This window comes from Ornithodoros turicata, chromosome 9 (genome assembly GCF_037126465.1).
Source record: "Ornithodoros turicata isolate Travis chromosome 9, ASM3712646v1, whole genome shotgun sequence".
Classification (NCBI taxonomy): Eukaryota; Metazoa; Arthropoda; class Arachnida; order Ixodida; family Argasidae; genus Ornithodoros; species Ornithodoros turicata.
In genome coordinates this window covers 17,874,164-17,895,565 of record NC_088209.1, presented here as the reverse complement: position 1 = coordinate 17,895,565, position 21,402 = coordinate 17,874,164, and the positions used below count along the sequence as shown (strand labels likewise).

At 46.0% G+C, this 21,402-nt stretch overlaps 1 protein-coding gene across 3 annotated transcripts in view; it reads right to left on the bottom strand.

Annotated features, from left to right (window-relative positions):
* Positions 1-21,402, bottom strand: part of LOC135368249 (band 7 protein AGAP004871-like) — a 254,066-nt gene that overhangs the window by 3,747 nt on the left and 228,917 nt on the right. For all 3 annotated transcript variants that reach the window (XM_064601405.1, XM_064601406.1, XM_064601404.1), the window contains 3 exons: positions 12,536-12,739; positions 8,552-8,607; positions 6,803-6,881 (listed from right to left, as the gene is read on the bottom strand). In XM_064601405.1, coding sequence (XP_064457475.1) covers positions 6,803-6,881; positions 8,552-8,607; positions 12,536-12,739 — 339 coding nt within the window. The remainder of the gene's footprint in view (positions 1-6,802; positions 6,882-8,551; positions 8,608-12,535; positions 12,740-21,402) is intronic.

The following is a 21,402-nucleotide window of genomic DNA, read 5'->3' as shown; positions in this document are numbered from 1 at the left end:
TGGAACTCAGTGTCGATACTCTGAAGCGTAGCTTATTTAGTGACTCTGGCGACACTGAGCCACGCCGGCGAGCGAGCCCGCCATCTTGTGTCAGACGCGCGCGGCTGCGTCGCCTAGCAATGGGACGCCAATCTACCCCTTCTCCGGTGGAGAACAACGCGCAGTCGTGCCAGCTCGCAACCCAGGAAGCCGGTTTTGCATTGAGGTGTCTCAATATGGGACGGCGAGTTCTCGGAAGGAGAAACCACGTGACACGATCGGCCCAATCGCGGACACCGAACTGCGGCTCCGGCGCGGAAAAGGAATGCGATATTCTGTGCCCGTATTTAGTGACTCTACCTTTGCACTCTTAAAACAGAGCTTCACCGCATAGCAGGCTGTGTGCAAACGATTGCCACGAACGATACGGTTATCTCATCTTATCCGAAGAGAGAGGGGCATACGCCTTTTTGTGTCAGCTCGCACTTTAAAAACAGAACTTCACCAAACTTCAAAGAACTTCAAAAAAGCACACTTTTTTTAACATATACATTTTTGTAACATACAAATAAATATGTAAAAAAAAAGTGCGCCTTGAAAATTTCCCCACGCAACCACGAACTTCCTTATCTTTCGGAATGTTCGCCCCTGCCTGTTTGTCGTCCTGTTTCATCCCGTTGTTCGTGCGCTTCATTGTGAACTTCGCAATTTTTGTGACCCGTCTGGTGCAAAGATGCCTTCATTCACGTAATCCCCATCCACACCCTAACAAAGCGGTCCATTGACCTCGGTCGTAAAAGTCTCCATGAGCCTTTTCTTCCCCCCGGGCTGTCGACCGACAATTCGCATGAACCTTTAACACGTCATCTCTAACCCTTTAAATATACCCTGCCAATGGTGAGGACAGTGCCCAGAAGACGAACAGTCTCTGTTCGAAATAGAGGCGTTCCCGTCCTGAGGCACTTCCCTTCATCTTATCTTGTAAGAATGTTTATCTTTATGTCCTGCATTCACCACTGTTCAACATGTCATATTGTCTTCTACACGCCCCTCCCTGATATAATGCCGAACAGGGCGATTTAGCAGGTATAATAAATGAAGTGAAGGAAAGGAAACTGCGCTTCAGATTAGTACATCACGAATCACACGTAGAAAAAAAAATGAAAAGAAGCAAAAATTGCCTCGCGCACCCTAACACTGCGAGATATCTCTGGAAACGATTCCCAGTTTGAGAGAACCATTGGTAACGTCGTCTGTAAAAGCAGCGGCAACATCAAGGGGTCGGTCGGAATTGTGCAGGCACCGATAACACTGTTTGCCGTACTAATAGTTCATGTTATCGGAAGGTTTCGCCGGTATACGTCTAGCTGAAAACAATCTGCCTTCGCCATAATTCTAACCGCCAACGTTCCCCATCAAAGATCGGTGGGAGACCATAAGGATGTGGAGATTGAACAACGCCTTATTGTACTCCCTGTGTTTTCATGTTGAGCAGTGTTACACCCAAAGCGAAAAAAAAACAAAAACACACAACTTCTTCCCTGATCGGTGACAAATCCGGCGATAACCACTTTCCGTCGATCGCTTTCGGGAACAGGTATTTTCGGGTTTTTCTTTAAGCAGAAGCCGCTATCAGGGTATACACACGGCGGTCTCTTTCTCCTCGCGGCTGTATTAATTCCGGAGATGGGATAGTTTGTTCCGTGGTGCGGGTCATTTATCTCGCCATTATTTTCTCAATTTCATCCTCGCGCACTCTATAGCCGGCCGTAAGAAAAAAGAAAAAATAGCGTTGTAGTCAGGCAATCTCGAAGTGTAAAGTACCTACGCTAGATGATTGCGCTATAAACGGCTGAGACGGTGATATGAGAGAGTTTTAGTACATCGTACGCAAAGGCGCTAGCGTACGTAACAGATAGCGTTGGTGGTTCTGCGCACCGCGCGAAGCTTTCTTTCTGTTATGGGCGTGCGCAGAACTATCGACGCTATTCCTTACGCACGCAAAGGCGGCTGCCTTTAAGCTATATATATACTAACTATATAACTATATACAGTCAAACCTCGCTTTACGAACACCCTTCGTTTCTCAGAAAATCGTTCGTAAATCGAGGTATTCGTTAACCGAGGTCCGAGGTGTGCAGTGCACAAATACCTCACAAAACCACGGGAAATTGATTTGAATAAGTTTTATTATTGAAAATACTGCGTAATTGTGCTTTGCACCATACTTTCGGCAGGGTCTATCCTGTTTAGAAGAGATCACAGAAGTCTCACACTTGACTCATCCACCCGGTCCTCAAAGTACCGTATCGCGCGCGGATGAGACTGTCTCCAACGGCAAATATCACGCTTGTCACCGGCTGTCAGGACTGAACGCCTTCTCTTGGAATAACAAGATGTTTCCATCTCGGAGACCTGGTCTAAATTCACAACCGTTCGGCTGTAAACGCCGGAATTATTCTTTCAGGAAATGGTGAATCATGTTTGTGGAACCTAGTGGCGTTGGGGCATTGTATGTTTGACCTTGGCAGTATGTACTGAGGAACTTTCATTATCCTCCGGTCCATTGGCCTGTCCTTCATAACGCCCGTTCGTATATCAAGGTCAGAATGGCTTGGCTACTTTGGGTCCGTTCCCTAATAATCCGTTCATAGTTCGGATATCGAGGGTTCGTAAAACGAGGTCAAAATACACCGAAAAAGTTTGGTTCCCTGTGGAGCCGTTCGTAAGTTGAGGAAATTCGTATATCGAGGGTTCATAAAACGAGGTCTGACTGTATATATACTAAAACTCTCTATTGTGGGAAGGCTCGCGGACTGACCACGTGACGACAATGTGCGGGTGTGTCGGTGTCACAAGACGTGAATGTTGCTCTCCAGAAATGCTCGTACTTCGCGTGAAGATCAACCTGAACTTTGAGCGAACAAGGTGTTTCATAACTGAAACGACACCTTTAAAGGATCACTGACGTGACCTACAATTTTTTATTTTTTATTTTTTTTTTCGATGCAGAGTGTTCTCCAACTAATAAAATGAGTTCCTGCGAAAGAACGATGAGCGTAGGTGACCTACAGAGCGAGCACGAGGGCTCTGTTCCGCCCCCACCTTTCAAAAATCCTTCTCCTCGTAAAAAGAGCGCATCGCAGAACGAGAGGACGTCGTGACGTATGCTACTTCCCTCACGTGACCAGTGACGTACAGCGGCACAGCTCAAGCATGTATAAGCGGCGCGTGCGCTCCGAAGAAAAACAAAGAAAGGAAGCACGGAGCCTTCACCACGTCATGAGAGCATCGTGTCGGCCGTCTGCGGCTTCTTTCTCCGACTGTTTTTTTGTAAATTAGATTGCACAGCTACAACGCACCGCAGAGTGAAAATATTTTGCATGGTGATTCGTGGTGGACAGCTTGACAGACGAGGCAGGATTTCGAGCGACGTTAAATGTCACCTCATAGTTCCTTCCAATAAAAAAGTTTTAAAGAAACAGAAATAATTTTTATTTTCCAAATAACTAAATCATAGAAATAGTCATACAGTTAAATCTCGTGTGAGAAGATCTCTCTCAACATGGAGACTAGAGAGAGATACTACGCAGTGGGGATGCATGAATCATGATTTCGAATTAATTAGCTGCCATTTTGGGGTACAAGGATCTCAAGTGCATCGCGACCCTAACGTCGCCTATAGTTGCACGATTTCGGAGCATTTTAGGGGCTATTAAAGGGTGTTGGAAAAATCCCTGTGTCCTCACCAGCTAGGTAGTTCACCAGCATGGGGCGCTGCCAGAGCTACTGAGGACGGCGCTAAGGAATAGATACAGAAAGCCACGCGGACACACAAAGACAGGATGCCATCTTCTTCAGTCAATCACCGCAGGTGATATCAAACATAGGCTTTCTATAGACGACCTGCACTCCTACGTCATCGATTACGTTTCGCCGCCGCGCAAAGCATGCTGATGGGCACCTATCAACCGTATCAGGCTTTTCGGCCTGTCAGCCGACGCGTTTTTCCCGCTTCTTTCCCACTACAGCAAAATATAACCTCGAACCGGTCTTCTCGTTACGTCACATGTTTGTAAACAGAGGGTCGTCTATGGCTACCAGCGCCTGCTCACGCGGCTGACGTTGACGTGTCTCGATAGCCACGGCCGTCTAAAGCACGGTCGTGACTGGCGGACTGGCTACGTCACATCGTCACATGATTGACTAAGTGACATCGTTTAAGACTTTCTTTCTGCAGGTAACGTTGAACTCTCTCAAACAAAACCATGGAAAACGTCATGCGCACGTCACTCGGCATTGGACGCGCGTACCAGTCCCTCGACCTCTAACGTTTCCTCCAGGCTGAGCCTGAAGAAAAGGGATATTACACTACTGGAGAGGGTACAGAGAAGAGCCATAAGATTCATTTTTGGGAAATACGGAAGAACTGACTCACCTAATAAGCTGATGCAGGTAAACAACATTCAGACACTTGAACTGCGCCGAAAAATTAGTCGGATATTATTTCTTCGTAAGGGTCTGATGGGAAATGTCGCATTAAATTTACCGAATTCTCTGAAACCGTCCTTGTTGAGAAGAACACGACACAGTCAGCGGGAACAAATGTTAGCAGCAATTTTTGCAAGAACTAATGCATTTAAATATAGTTTCTTTCCTCGAACGATACAAGATTGGAATTCATTGCCCGGAAGTGTTTTCGAGTCAGCTAATTTTATAAGTAACGTGGAGCAATTTTATTTTTGTTCTCAATAGAATGCCTTGTGGTGTTGATAAAAAGTTGATTTAATTGTTATAGTGTATGATCGTGTTTTGATGGGTCAATTTACTGAGCTCTGTTTAGTTGTCCATTGTTGAGTATGTGTCAAACATGTATGCCACTCCTGTTTGGGCCACATATTGGCTTACAGTATTAATAAATAAAAATAAAAATAAATAAATAAGCGAACTACCTGTCTGTAGTCCTTATTTAGGGTTTAGGGAAGCGAGGTAAACGATAAAAAGAAGCTAAAGATTATAAATGAAAAACAATAAAGGAAGAAGGAGGAGGAGGAAGAAATACGTACTCGTCTGCCTACGTTCCTTCGACATACCTTTCTTCAGAGCCTGGCTATTTCCGTTTTTGTGCAAAACGCGCCGTCGCCTAACCTGTACGGGTATAAACAGCGGGTATAAACGGGTATAAACGGCGGCTATCTATACGAGAATCGCATATTGTATTCCATCGACACACGGCAACCCCCTAGTGAATTGCACTACCCAAGTGAGCTGACGAAAACCCCGAAGACGTGTTCGCAGCTCAGGGAAACGCAATTTAGGACCATCACTGCGGTTTAGGCGTGTTACTACGACCGAGAGCGGCAAAGCGACTGGGATTGAGGCCATTCCGTGCGGCGGTCACGTAGCGGCGCCTTGATGCAACGGCCGGTGTAGCGCATGGTAATAGCCGCTGCACAACAGCTTTATCACCGGCATGTACCGCGAGCGTTTTGAACGTACACGTAGTTCCGAAGATGTAGGACGTGGCCAGGTAATCCTCTTCTAATGTGTTTCCGGGGTTAAGTGAGTAGTAGCTATAGAGATTGTGAGGGTATTCACAGGGTTCCGGGCTTTCGATGTGTATTATGTGTCGAATTTGGAGTTTTTTTTTTTTTTTTCAGAGAAATCGACCTTTTTCGGTCAATCTAGCGTATAGACCTTGTCGCGTTACTCTCAAACCACCAATCTCCGTGCGCTCCTTAGCCTCGTTCCCAGCGACGACATAAGAGGGGTGGACTGCCAAAATCGCTCTTCCCATTGGGATGAATACTGGTGGCTGCCGTCTTTAATGGGTATGACTGACGATAAAGTAACATTCGATACAACTAGTCATCCGGTAAAGATCTGAGTACCGTATCAACGTTCGAAAGATCAAGGAAAAAGAAGATTGCTCGCTTTCGCGTGCGATATGCACAGTTGTTCACGTGAGGAGTGCTGGCCGATGCGATATCTTTTCTACACCGGTTAGTAGTAAGAAATGGAAATGTTATGATCCCTTTCGATCTGGTGGTCAGGTTAACGACACTCCCCTTCTTCTACCTACCTCTCCCCTTCCTCCTTCTTACTCCCTCACCCTCGAGCAACGTGCCGCCGGTCTAGGCAGGCAGATCGCTGGTCTACTCAACCTTTTTTTTTGTCAGCTTAAACTGAAAAAGGAAGAAGAAGCGCATGCATAGGGTGTGTCGTGTCGTGGGGGGGATATATATGTACGTACGTACGTAGTATGTAGTATGTATGTATGTAGTATGTATGTACGTATGTATGTATGTAGTATGCATGTATGTAGTATGTATGTACGTATGTAATATGTATGTACGTATGTAGTATGTATGTATGTAGTATGTACGTATGTATGTATGTATGTATGTATGTACGTACGTACGTACGTACGTATGCATGTATATCCGTACGTACGTATGTATGTATGTATATGGGGGATAGGCATGAAGAAAGCTCAAGAGGGTAGTCGTAACCGCCCCCTGGTTGTGCAGGACTGGACCGAGCAGAGTGGCCAAAGAGACGTTGGGGTGACAAAGTTCTCGCAAGTGGCGTTGGAGGACGAGTCGTACAGAGAGATACCGGTTGCAGTATAATAGATAGTGCTCAATGTCGGCTTCCACGCAACAAGTTGTGCAATTGGGGGAGTTCGTCTGGCCCATTTTATACAGGAGTGAGGGTGCGCGTGCAACATTCATTCGAAGACGACGGAACTCTTCAGCTGTATTGCAACGGCAGGCACACTGAAAGTAACGCTGCGGTTACTTGTGCGCCTTCTGCGACTAACCTTTGCTCGTGCTTCTCTGGCAGCCTCGGCTTCTGCAGCCATGGCTCTCTGCAGTTGAACCGGTAAACGCACGTCCTTGCTGCAAGGAAAAGGATGTTTTTAATCCATCGCCTTGTGAACCAAAAAAAAAAAAAAAAGAACTGCACACAGAACCGGGCAAAAGAAAAGTACGTTAGGAGCATCATGACAGAGAAATCATGTCCGGAAGCTTCAGGAAGGTCCTATGAGAATTATTCAATGGACTCATTTCATGTGATACGTGTCACTCACGATATCACATGGTCCAATAGACTTTGCGTTCCCTTCATGAGCTGTAAGTTCTCGTACAACCCCTCGCGGAATATTTTTGTGGCTACGCCACTGGTATAGGCTTTGCGCACGTTACGAGTGTCCTCGAATGACGGGAAAAGGATTGATACTAAAGAATTCCATATATTATCTAAAGACCCGAATGCACACACAACACTGGATTGCTGCAACAGTTAGCTCTAAAAAATATGGCAGAAATCTAGTTGCACATCTTTTACAAAACGCTGAAAACACGTCACAAACATCATTTGTTCACACTCTATATAGAAACATACATCCTGAAACCCAATAGTGAAAGAGAGAGAGAAAAGAAAACAGCTATTACTGTCCACGTGCGGGTGGTCATCAATCTTTTGTGTTTTTGTTTTTCGTTTCGCTATGTATTTTCAAATACACGGCACAATAGCAAAGCATCAAAATCGCGACCGTTCTCGGAAACGACATCTGCTTTTCCAGGAACATTTACGGGAAGCATCCGCCATCGATTTTCCCTCTATTATTGCTGTATCAGCCTCGCGCCCAGGCAAGACAAAAGTACGGTGCGAAAGACAACGCGGAGGAATATTTCATGCGAGGAACGTAGACTAAACCTCAGCCGCGATGGCTGAGAAACACGCAAAGCGGGCATCGAAGGAACAAGGGTAATCTTTATACCTCTCGTCCTTCGCCGTCGATACTCTTTAAGGAGGACGTCTTCTTAGCGGATGATAGAACCAGCCTTTATTCCCATCCCCCCTCGTTCAGAGGAAGGCGACATCTGTTCGAGACGTGGTGTAGTTTCGTTGCAGAGAACATTCATATTCGTACGCGCAGTTTTAACCTAAGGCGGCTATGTGCATTTCGGTGGTCAGCCATGCGTGACCGGGGCAGAAAACGTGGTCGAAACAGAATCTTAATTAGTCCGAATTAGTGTACTCGTATAGCCACACAAACTACGTCCCCACGGAATATTTTAATGAAATAACAAGAAAAAAAAAACTGCTCACGGGGCAGAAGGTCCGCCGTGTGTTGAGCTGAGAATTCGCACGGTGCCGGAATATTTACATACGCAGACGTCATACTTAGCAGACGACACCAACTGCGTCTTCTCCTGTCGTCTGCTACGGAGACGTGATGATGTTGAACACTCGAGCGCTCACGTGATAACAGAAAATTTAACGTTGTTCGCATCTTCTGCTGGAGTATTCCGAAGAATTTTTCTCACGGAATGTCGGGAGCCTCATACAGCACACTCGACAGACGACATCATCTGTGTCATTTCCTGTCGCCTGCTATACGGATCATAACATTGAACGCTCGCGTTTACGTGGCGACAGGAAGCTATGACATTGTTCGCATCTTCTGCTGTGGTATCCCTGGGGTAATGTTACTCATGTGAATACTCGGTATGTTCCTTGTTCTATACGTAAACGTGACGCTAGAGGTTGAGAATTTGCTTACATTTCCACCCGCTCAACTTTGATGCCCCAAGCATCGGTGCATTCGTCCAGGGCGCTCTGCAAAGTGAAAGGAAATTGCGTTAGTCCATATATGGCCAGCATCCGACCACCGAATATTGATCTCTCTTACATAGGCATATGTTTAGGATGCCCCAACTAACAACCTCCACCAGGGTCAAAGCAACAGAAAAAATCAAAGCACGGAGGGCTGTAGACATATGACACAGAACAATGTTAGCAGCCGCCAGTATTTTTTCCATTGTGGCAGATTAATTAGATAACGATAATTAGCTGCTTTTCAAAATACCGTAGGTCTTTGGTAATGTTGCTTATAGGGTATACTAGATACTAGGTTTGATGTATTAGGGCATTGCTTGTAAGGTAGGGTAAGGGTTTGTGGTATGTTGATGTACCGTAACTATGCCATAAAAGATCTACTAAGTTAGAAATTTGTCAAAAAACTGAGAAGTGCATATGTGAGCGCTGCGCATGCGTTAGTGTGTCGGACCTGCTTCGTATTTTTCGACGAACGTTTCGAAAGGTCCGATTTTCTCCGAATTCTTGCAAATTCGGTTCACGGCGTCATTAGTATGGTGTTTATGAGCCCGCTCCGCTCAAAGTGGACGGCCATACCTTGTCTATCCACACCGTGTCATCACCATTTGTTTTACTACCGTCCTCAAAAAAAAAAAAAAGAAAAAAAGGGTGGTGGTGGAGGAACCTTCCCTCTGAAAAGACAGATGAGGTCGTTACGGGGACGCCTTTGAAGACCCCTTCAAGTGCTTCGCTGTATCTTCCTATTAACGTCGTCGAGCGCTTTGTTTTACGTGTTGTGTATTGTGCTGTTCTATATACTGTATATATGTGCCCTGCTATCACCCCTTTCTGAGGCGAACACGAGAGGCAGTGAATTGCCCCGGAAGACGGTCCAGTAAATTGCACGTTAGAGCACTTGTATCGGCAATGAATACGTCGTAAAAGCTGTTTTTATGACGCGGTTCAGTGCCTCGAAAAAAAAAAAAAAATCGAGCAAAGCAGAAGCATTTTAGTGCTCTCTTCTTTTCTTGATATTGTGGCAGTTTATGAAGGACACTCGATAGATACTTAATCACTGAGCGGCCAACAAGGAATGAGTGACTGTTAATATTTTGCAGAATGCATTCATTATAAGAAGAACAGAAAAGTGAGTGGACATTTCGGGCGAACAAGTTCTTCGGTGCTCTAGCTGTTTAGACAGCTTGAAGAAACTCACTGCCATGTTATATCCGCTACGTCTTTGAATTTGTATTTTTCGTGTGCATTTCTGTAGCACTTTCGCGCGTAAACATACTATTGACATTTCTCTCCGCTGCAATGTAAATACAGTTGCCACTGTGACAAGGACTTCCGGGTTCTTTTACGTATAGCCTATAAAAAAAAAAATCCCAATCTTCAATTTTCTCCATCTTGGAACGTCTCGTCTGTGGATACTTTCCGTACTCTTTATCGAGAGTACGGAAGCTTAAACTAACACAGAAATTACGGAAATTAACTACGGAAGTTAAACTAAGACAGAGAGCAAGCCTAAAGGCTCGCAAGTCGCAGGCGGAAGAAGCCATTGTTGCTTTATCCTCGTACTTCATTGTCTACAGGGTCTAGTAGTACAGGGTTATAGCGGACGTTACACATTTCGATCGCATCGTAAAAATAGAAGACGCTGTTTAGCCAACCCCAAACTTTGGAGACTGGTAGTCATCTGTCGAAAGTTTTGTTGGATTTTTTTTTGTGAGCGTTATGGTCCTGTAGAAGAAAAATTAAAAATCAAGCAAAATCTCATTCTATGCATTTTCTATGGCCCATCTCTCTCAAAAGCCGCCATTTTCTCCGGAGTGCGCTTCGTTTTCATTTCACCACACACAGGTGGCGCCAACGTACAGAACAAGTGGATTGGTGCATAACGTCGAAATGGGCACGTCACATCGTTGTTGGCAGCGCCGCCTGTGTGATGTCATGTGAATGTGAAGCAGGCACAAGAAAAAAATGGCGGTGTTTTGTGTGGGATAGGCCATTGAAAATGCGTGGGGCTCGATTTTGCTCGATTTTTAATTCTCTTTCTACATGACCATAGCGCTTACAAAAAGTTCAAATAAAACTTGAGACAAAAGGCTATCAGTCTGCAAAGTTTGGGATGGGCCAAACCTCGTCTTCTAATTTTACAATGCGATCGAAATGTGTAACGTTTGCTAGACTTAACCCGGCAGGTTACCCTAGATGTTTTCCAAAAAGAACGGTGCTTCGGTGGATTGCCCGTCATGATTTCGAAACACGCCATAACCGCAAGGTGTAAGGACGTAATTCATTGGTGGATAAGGGAGTGAAAGAGCGTCCTTTTGCGCTTCACCGCGACCAACCGCGACAAAATATGTAAACCGAAACCAACTAATTACTGCAACAAACGACCGCTTCGGTGGCAGATCTTTCTCTAAAAGGTGTCCACTGAAGGTCCCAAAAGGGGTAGTACCTATTTTAATGCCGACAATGCCCTGCTTTCGAAGTTTTTTTTTTTTACGAAACTCATTTGAATTTTTATTTAAATAATGAGCGCCTCGCACTCATTCACACAGTGCGCAGCTTGTAGGCGGTATCGGATAGATACTTGTAAAAAAGAAAGTTATTCGATTGGTGCAGCCGTTCGGGAATTAGTTAGCCCGGGTATTTAACTGAAACACCCATATAGAATGGAAAAGACAAAGCCTGCTGATTTTGCGACGTAATGATTATGGCTCTAACGACAAGGTGGCCTTCATGGATGAGACACTTGATGTCCGACTGTTGTTAGATAGAATAAAACGGGCTGCACGATTTTGAATACTTTCTAGCTTATTAATGTCATTTCATCCCATATTACCATTTCGTATTCCCATTTCCCATATTCCCCTTTCATCACATTTTCATCCCATTTCATTTCATAATTAATGTAGTGTGATCGTCGTACTAATGTTTTGAACAGTGTCAGTTTTAGTACCATAGGTGCCATGCGAAAGTTTCTTCCGATGCAACCGAGAGAGTGAATTGCACTATTAATGACATATTAAGCATACGTTTTCTTTTTTTAAAGAGAGGTGTTACAGGTAAAATATATTATCATGTCACTTATAGAATGAAAGTCACGGTGACCGGTATAACAACGACTGTATAATCATATTGGATCAACAATCACTCGCCACTTTCATTTGATCTTACCACATTAAATCACCAGCAAAATAGAGTATTGACCTTTCTTTAGAGGATATGGCAAATTGTTGCATTAATACCAATGTCACACGGACAGTCTTCAAATAGCATTGAAACCAAAGGCAATTGAACATGCGCTTAGTGCCACCCAGCGGGTAACGTGTCAACGTCTCAAACAGCTTTGTAACCAATGCTCCTTGACAGGTTACCACGTTGCCCGATGGGTGGCGCTAAGCGGATGTTCAATTGCCGTTGGTTTCCATGACGATTGAAGACTGCCCGTGTGACAGGGGTGTAATAGAGACATGGGACCCTGACAGAAACTTTCCCGACAAGGTCCTTTGGATGTCCTATAGATTATAACGACCATGTCCTAATCGGCAACCCCTATGAGCAGCCCGTCCGCGCGATCCGCTAGGGGGGCTACTCATCGGCCCGCGAGATCTACATCATGATTGGACTATGGAAATTCGAATTTTGAACGCGCAGAAGCGGACGTACGACTACAGTAGCTGACGACAGCAACGGCTCCTATCAAAACTCGTAGAATGATGATGATAATGGACTATAGAAAGAAGCATCTCCCGTGGGACATCCACCGCTTGTACAAAAATACTAAGGTAAGCTGTGAGTAAAAAGTATCACAGAAATTGAGGAAGCAATAACCGGGCCGATGAGTAACGCCACCGCTAGCCTCCAAATGCGGCGCTGGGAAGGGGTTCCTATGACATGGCCGTTATAAATCTAGTAGGTCGTGGTCAGAACACATTACCTGCATGGCGTTGGAGATTTGTTCTCTGTCGGCGAGTATCTCGTGCAGGTTCCGGGTGCCGAGGATGTTTCGCAGCGTAGTCTGAGCGAGGAGCCGGGTGCTGTGGTGAGCATTCTCCACGTTGGCCACGGACACCGCCGCGTTCTGCACCCGGTAGTACACCACCGCGTCGACGGATACCGTCACAGAGTCCTTGGTCAGCACCTACAAAAGAACCGATCGGAAGAAGGATTAGGTGCAACGATTGGACGCTGTTTCTGCGACAGTTTTTCACAAAGTTCAGAGTGGCCTGCTCAGTCGGTTGCGTGCTGTCTTGCTGAGCTCAAAGATCGTGGGTTCGATCCCGGCCGAGGGCGGTAGCAATGTGGGAGAGGTAAACATTGCTTCCAGCACCTTACGGCGCACGTCAAAAGCATCCCAGGTGGTCCAAATTACCCGCAGTCCTACCCTGTGGCACGCGCAACATGTCGTCACACTGCGCAGACAAACTTTACGTGTAACAACATCACGGTACCATTATTATTTCAGAGTGGCCTCGGTGGACCACTTCGCAGTGTGTCCGCGTACTGGTCCCAAGTTTGTGGGTGCGATCCCGGTCCAGGACGTCAGCAACTTGGTGTCAGAGATGAGGGACGTTATAAATATACGGTGTGCCGTTTGCTGAGCTTTCGGCGCTCGTTAAAGAATCCTCAAGTGGACTAAATAGACCTCTCCCTGTTTGAAACAAATGACGTCATAGTGTTCGACAGCGCCACCAAATTGGTAGAGTTGAACTATACGCTCGAAGCTAAGGGCGAACAAGGTCGCTCCCGAAAGCCACGGTCTTGAGGGGATTACGATGGTCCCTGAAAAGGACGCGACTTTCGGTCCTACTTTTCTTTCAATAGCAGGCAGCAAACAAGTGTCCATTCGTGGAACACAGCCCTCCCCTTCCGAGTTGTTTCGGTTTCAGTCTGTCTACCAACGTCATGATGATGTTTCCCGGAAGCCACAGATCAACAAGAGTGTCATCGCTCACGATCATAGATGTCTCCCGATGTAAAGCCACGAATTATCAAATCATCACATCAACAAATTACAGACGGTGTGCATCGCTGAGCTGACCGGCGAAAAGCAGTTATCTCAGTGTTCCTAAGCTTGGGGGTTCGAACATGGTCAACACACAGCCCTGCAGTACCCTCGCTGCTGAACGACCTGTTGGAACGAAGCCTTATCCAGACGCTGTTTACTACAGCAGCTGGTCCAATTCTGACGAGCGAAAACTTACATAAGTCATGTTTCGGCATGGTCCACCGGACGACTCGACAAGCAACCATATAAAGTCATTACTGCATTTTTAAAAGGAATACGCCGTCTTGGTTGTTGTTATGTCTTATAAATGAGGTTCAGAAGTTGCGAGGCAGGTGCAGTTTAACTCCTATAATCGTCTTAGTGCACTACGTGATCACTCCTGAAGATAATTGGCTCGTATACCGAGATAAGGCAAGGGGTAATCGGCTTTGAAGTGAAGAAGATGCTCTTAAAAGTGAATCCAGAGACAGGTTCTGAAACAATAATGCGCCGCTCGAGTTGTTGTGTCCTTTTTTTTTTTTTAAATGCTAAATCAATCAAAATATCAGGTAAACACGGTAAACATTGCTACGAAGCTGAAGAAAAACAGTGATACCCGCCGCTCAAACTAAATAATTTGACAATGAAAAAATGGCTAGGAAGCAAGCGAGCTGGTGAAGATGATGCATAATGTAAAACCCCGAGACTAGGGAACACGAAAGGACAAACACAAACACGAAGTCTCATATTTAAGACTTCGTGTTTGTGTCTGTCCTTTCGTGTTCCCTAGTCTCGGGGTTTTACATATATGCATAAATAATTTGATTCTGTACTCTTATTTATTTATTTTTTGATTCATTGTTAGCGCCGCGAAGCAACTGTGGCTTCTTCACTCTTAAAACAGAACTTCACAACATAAGCACATATTCACCACACTTCACCACTGAAGTCCAAGACTGCATTGGACGATACAGTTATCACTCCTGCAGATTTGTTGAAACGACGGCACGTACGCATATTTTGTGACAATTAACATAACTGCATAATTGTCACAAAAAGGCGTGGGCCTCTCGCTTTCAACAAATATGGGCAAGAAGGATGTCATTCGATATGATGGCTGGCTACCTGCGTGCTGTGCTGTGAAGTTCCATTTTGAGAGTGCATTTCCCGCTTATCATTGCTCCGCCATATACGTGCACTGCATCACCAACCACGATATCGGCGGTACACACGATGTTACTTTTTACACGATGACTTATTCGTAACCACCGGAAAATTCAGGTGTGAACAAACTTAGCACTCAAAAGACGGGGAGAGCCTCAATGTTTCGGACAGAAAATGTTCTTCTTCGGGCCACGCTCTAAAAACAGAACAGAACCTGACCAGATGGCACTCTCCTAGCCAACTATCATCCCGAATGATAACGTTCTCTCCCTTGATTTGCTGAAAACTGGGAGGGTACGCCATTTTTGTCGCAATTATGAACTGCATAATGCCGCAAAAATGGCGTACGCCTCCCATTTTCAGCAAGTCAGAAAGAACCATGTCACTCGTGATGATGGTTGGCTAGGAGCCTTCTATGTGGTGAAGCCCGTTTTTAAGAGTGGGGCAACATTATCAAAAAAAAAAAAAAAAAGAACTAGTTCACTGCACGTCTGCACTCAAAACAGGATGCAACTGCGCAATATGGTATACATACAGCCGTAGAACAAATAATATCCCAGGCGGTACACAATATTGGGCCCATATTGGCCGAGTATTGGCGATACGGGTCCAATACGGGGACCATAGTGGCTCAAACTTGGCAATATGGGTCCCTATGTAAAGCTTAGTCGAAAAGTAATCGATTACATGTAACCAATTACTCAAAATTGTAATCAGATTACTTGAAAAATTACTTGTTCGGAAAACTAACCGATTACTCGCAAAGTTACTCAAAAAAGTTTTCCATGGATGAAATATCGACCTCTTCGAGCGAGCCTGGAAACGTCACGACTCACTGGATCGGCCCTCCCATTGGTTCTGCCAACGTCACGACGTGACGTCTACTTCACTCGCTCACTTACGCGCTCTCAGAAGGAGTGGATGATTTCCGGACCGTGCGCAGGTCAGCCCAGGTCGTCGTTGCTTCGGAAGAGTTCATGTTATTTGTTGCACAACATGTGTTTTTTTTCATTCCGTGTTAGCGCCGCGAAGCAACTATGACTATAAGCGGCGCACAGATGTGGACAGATGGAGAGAGGACAGCAGGAAGGAGTGGAGGACAGGGTGCGTTAGTATGCGTCCTGGGCCGACATTTGTCTGGAAAGTCTTCGGAAAACCCAGGGAAAACCTGAGACAGCGCAGCCGGTGGCAGGATTCGAACCCACCACCTCACATTCTTCAGCACGACCTTGGCTACCACCAACGAGCGGCACAGCATGCCGCAGCCCGAAATGAAAAAAAAAAAAAAATAATTAAGAGGCATTTCACTGCTCCTTTAAAAGTAGAACAACTATGCCTACGTACTATACGCGTCGTGTGCTATGTACCATTTATAAAATGCGGGATCGCAGCAACGCGTTCGATGTATACGCGCGGATAATCTTGAGAAACAAAAAAGCAAATTAATGAACGTGATCTTTACTCGAGTGATATCATTGAAATATACCATTTTAGAAAAGCAAGCGCCATCTGTGGCGCGCAAGGGCTCATGGGAACTTACAGTGCCTTAAAGAATTACGAGACGACCAGAGGCGGAGGTAGAAGAACAACAACAACATTCCCGGTGTGCGCAGCAGCAGCGTCAGCTGGGGTAAACCATAACCGAAGCAGACGACAGAGCAGTGTCCCTCAAATCAAAGTTCCCATGCTGCTTTGCGCCACACGCTTGGCGGCGCGCGCATCTTTTTAAAATCGTCTATGTATACAGGCCGCGCGTCATGCCTATCATAGACGTCGTCTGCTCCCCCCTCTTTCTCCCCGTAGTCGCGTCTCCTCATATTTCCCTTAACTTTGTCATATAGGACAATGGCCATGTTTCTCTGGCATCGAGTTGCAGCTTAATCTCTGTGCAGGATTTGCTTTGCCATTGTGTTTTCTCCCTTGGGCCTCTCGCAGAATCTTCTCCTTGGCTCGGGGCCGACTTCGCTTTCCTTTTTTTTTTCTTTCCTTCTTTCTGCTGCCCGCGAAATGAGTATTAACGGAGCTTAACGGGGTGCTATCCTTTAGCACTACAGCACTACCTGGATTAATCCGTGTATGAGCCTCAAAGGCAAGAAAGAGGATCACATAGTCAATTACATTTTTTTTTGTATTTCTATGCTATTACCTACTATTATCCCATAACAATAGCTGTATAACAATGAGGGGGAAAGAAGTTGCCTCTAAAGGGGGCGAATCTCTCTTCGTCACATTTGCCGTCCTCCAATCGTGGCATCTGTGTCATTCAAAGAATACGTCTTTCCTTTTTCTTCTTTGTTCTTCTTCTCTCTTTCTTGATTGCCGTGACTGCACCGTTTTCTGCATTATGCTTGTTGTCAGCGGTTTGTTGCGTGTATGCTATTCTTCAGATCTGTCGCGATTCGAACTTGCGTTCTAGAGCTTCTGTGCAACATATACACATAGCTGCCCGTTGATAGTTTTGTCGTTCCCGTGTCGTTGCCCGTTCTAGTCAAATGTCCAGAGACATTTGACTACAGAAGCCAAAGGACGTTCGATAAAAGTCCCACTCGTCACAGCGAAATTTTTTTTTTCGAAGTTTTCACCCTTCCCCTATGAATGATGTAGTATAGTGACGCTGTGACGTCACACCATCGCCAGCGTCACTTGTTCATGGGAGAGGGTATGGAAGAGAGTAAATGGGGAGTCTGAGGAGGACCGGGTTTGAGAAGCACCCGATCGAGGATGTTTGCGTGGCTGTGTGTGTGTGTGTGTGTGTTTTGCGTGTATTTTCTTTTTTTGCCTGGAAAGAAAACGTGCAAAATTCAAAATGATGGCAGGAGCGCGCGCGTTGCAATCGCGACGAGCGGGCGCGTTTCTGACATGATCTTTGTCTTCGTATACCTCGTGGAAAATCCCTCAAAATGATTACATTATGGAACACACCCATGTTATTATTAGTTCTACTCATCCAGGTGTTACTTCTAAGATGTATCACAAAACGACGCCGGTACCGTGCATTATTCGTTGCGCACGCAACGCCTACAGTTTCGAGCTCTACATGTGACAAACAGTTGCGACGTCTGTATGCATCACGACATTGGATTTGCGTAGCGGAGCTCGAACGTCGAAGAGTACCAAGATGCTGCCTCCAAGTACAGAAGCACGCCTACTATACAGCACTCAATGACCACAAAAAAGCAGCTGCGATCGGCAGACGATGACATGGGTTATTCACGCAGGGACAGCATTGGATCCGTACACTCCCATACATTTCACTAAGGGAGATGACTGTACTGATTGGTACTGATTGACTGGTCCTACACGTTTCAGTTAGCGCTTCATCTTTTTTCTTGATCTTCATACGACCATTTTGGCAAGGCATTCTCAAGCAGCACACTGTTCATGCACCCAAGAATGTCTCTTGGTGGAAAAGTCCCTTATCATACCAGCAAGACGAATTCAAGCCGTTTCCATGTCTCCTTTTCTTTTTTTTTCCTTCTTTTTTTTTTTTTTTTGTACGCTCATTCCGACGGCGGGAGCGCGAAGAGTTCGGGGAAAATTTTCGGAGGCGGTCACGCGTGAAATCCGCCCCCTTCCTGTTATATTGAGCCGAGTAAAAATAATAAGGAGTAATATAATAACAGGAAAATAATTGAATCAGCGGCGAAGAAGGTGGTGTTTAAGTAGCCGTAGCCAAGGCCCTGGTTCCGGGAACAGAGAAGGAGGAGCTGTATTGATCATTCGAGTATAAGCTCAGCGACGCAAAGAGGAAAGTAAGGATATAATGAAAGAGAGAAAGAGAAAGAATAGACTGTTTATTGATGCGTGCGACGCAGCAGAAGTTAACTGCAGAAAAAGAACGCAGTACACGTTTTGGAATCAATCTCAAAAGCCTCAGTTCTGGAGAACGGCGAAGAGAACGTCCATGTACGGAGACGAAGGAAAGTCACTATCCTGAGACTGGAGGGCATATAAACTGACAAGCACAACGCAAGCTTCAAGGTACCTATAGGAGCAGTATCGAGATGTCGCACCCGCCGAAAAAGACCAACAGCGTCGGGAATCGTACCAATACACCTGTTGATTACCGACGGGGTGCGCTATCCGATTATGCCACACCGGCACATCATGCCGACGACTCACCAGGGGGCTGCATTCAACGAACGAGAGACGTCGTCACCATCTTCGCATTCTTTCCAACATATCTTCTCACGCGGACGCGCACAACGCAGGACGAGGCTGTAAGGCTGCACAAAGGCAACACCACAGCATAAAGCACGTCCTCTACGCTTTTAAAACAGGTGGTGGTGGTGGTGGTGATGATGAAAGGCAGGGGCGGATCTAGGATTTTTCCGAGGGGGGGGGGGGGGGGGGGGGTCCGCTATCGACAAGTGCCAGGTGCATGCTGGGATTGGTCCATTGAGCCCTATGTTCAAGTCTGGAAAGTCTGGAATTGAGGGGGGTCAGGACATCCGGACCCCCCCCCCCCTCCAAAATCCGCCCCTGATGAAAGGGCTCGCGGTTGTCGGCCTCACAGAGGTGGGCAACGTCACGACTGACGTCCTGGGGGAATGTGCGCCCTGGGCCGACTTCTAAGGGAACTGTGCCGACATATGTCTGAAAGCGTCTTAGGAAAACCCAGGAAAAAACCCCAGACAGCACAGCCGGCACCGGGATTCGAACCCGGGTACCTCCTAGTCTCGACGTGACTTTGAAAGAGAACTTGATAGCATAACGTGCTCGTGGTCAATCCCAATCCCGAATCCCGACATCGTCTTCTCCGGTGGTTTATTGCAAGCGAGTACGCCGTTTTGTGACATTTATACATTTATGTTAATTATCACAAAAATGCGTACGCCTCGCGTTTCCTACTAATTCGGAGTGACGAGGGCGTCATTCGGTGAAATGATTGGTTCTCACAGCGTTATATGACGAAGTTCTGTGGCGCAGTTCCCTGTGAAGTCGGCCCAGGACGCAATGCCCCCCCGTGATAGTCGTCACGTTGCCAGTCTGAACGTGGCCGACTACGGCGAGCCGTTACCATCGTCACCACCACCACGATCTGTTCTAGAGCGCCAACGGCGAGCACATTACCCCCCCCCCCCCCACCCCACCCCCTTGTTTTAAGAGCAGCTGCTTTCATGCAAGGCCAGTCTGGTAGGCTGGCTCTCTTCTAGCGTTCACCGTATCCATTGACATCTCCAGACCTAAGACTACAGCCAGGTTCCTTACAATTCGACTACATGTCACTGTGGTCGAGGGCAAAAAGTTCCAGTCCGCATTTACCCACCAGAAACAGATGTCGGGAAAGCAGAAGGCTCGATCAAACAAATATACGCCTGTTGGTTGATGTAGAGCTGCAAAAATGAACGGGTGGTGGCGCTTTTCATTTCGCATGGCGTCCATATATAATGGCGGATACGGAAGCTCCGTAAAATAAGAGAGAGAGGCGGTGCATTCATTTTGCATAGCGTCTATTGCGCACAGCAAATAACGTCAAAGAGCAATTTGATGACAGCACGGAGAGAAACAGAGAAAGGCACATCGATGCAAACGGCTGATCCACCAACTCCTTTCGTAAGCCCAGAACAACCAGAAGGGTTTGCCGTTGAGCCCTTCCTAGCGGTCGTGGAATTAAAGTCGGTACACGGCACATCAGATGGGTTGACACTGACGAGTTAAGAAGACGCTGGTTCCTTAGACAAAAGAGAGAGACGAAAAAAAAAAAGGAAAATAAAAGCCTCACCGATTCTCTCGTCAGCATTCTCCAGGATTAGAAAGGACAAATAGATCATGCACCAAATGCAAAGCGGTGACCTTAGATAATAATAATTCTAAGTGTTCCTCACCCCTCGGGAGATCCGAGTTGAATACAGCTTGACTGCGTGCCTACGATTTTGGCACACATGTGACATGTTTTCAGTTTCGGTGTTTCAGATTCGACGTTCTTGTTTTATTTTTCATTTCATTTTTTTAATTGTGCTTCTATTTTCGTATCTTAGACCATAAGGAAGAAGTGGTCAATTTCGATACCATGTAATCTGACTAGTCATTTTCTTGTTGTTGACTGGCGTAAATTTACCTTCGTTGCAAAGAAAGCGAACTGGGTAACTTAGGTCAATGGGCTGAATCTACACAAAGCACTCGGCAAACTTTTGCGTTTTGGGACGTCTTTCGTACACTTAAAAAAAAAGAAAAAATGAAAAATATATCGTAGTCACGCGAGGGACTTTCTCATCGGACACCCCTAAAGCTCACATGACGCCGGCTAGCCAACCATAGAGGCAAATACGCCATCCAAGCATCTGCAGTTCACGAACCTGCGTTAAACTTCGCCGATCGATTGCGAACAATTTTCAAACGACGAAGCCGCCGGATCGCATAAATACGCCCGTTTTATATTTCGCGAGAAGTATATAAAAAATGCAACACCCCATAACAGCCATTTCTCCCCGCAGCGTATTAATGGCTGCCCAGATATTCTCCCATCGTTTCTATAGAAGCCACGGCCCCATTGTGTCCATCGCGCGGAACATTTGTTAGAAACACGACATTTCATCTTCACCCGCCCCCTTTCTCCTCCATTTTGCCTTCTTTCCTTTCCCTTTTATATTTTTTCCCCTCTCTCAGTTTTCCTTCGTTTCTCTGTCTTGAGGTAGATATAGGTACCACGT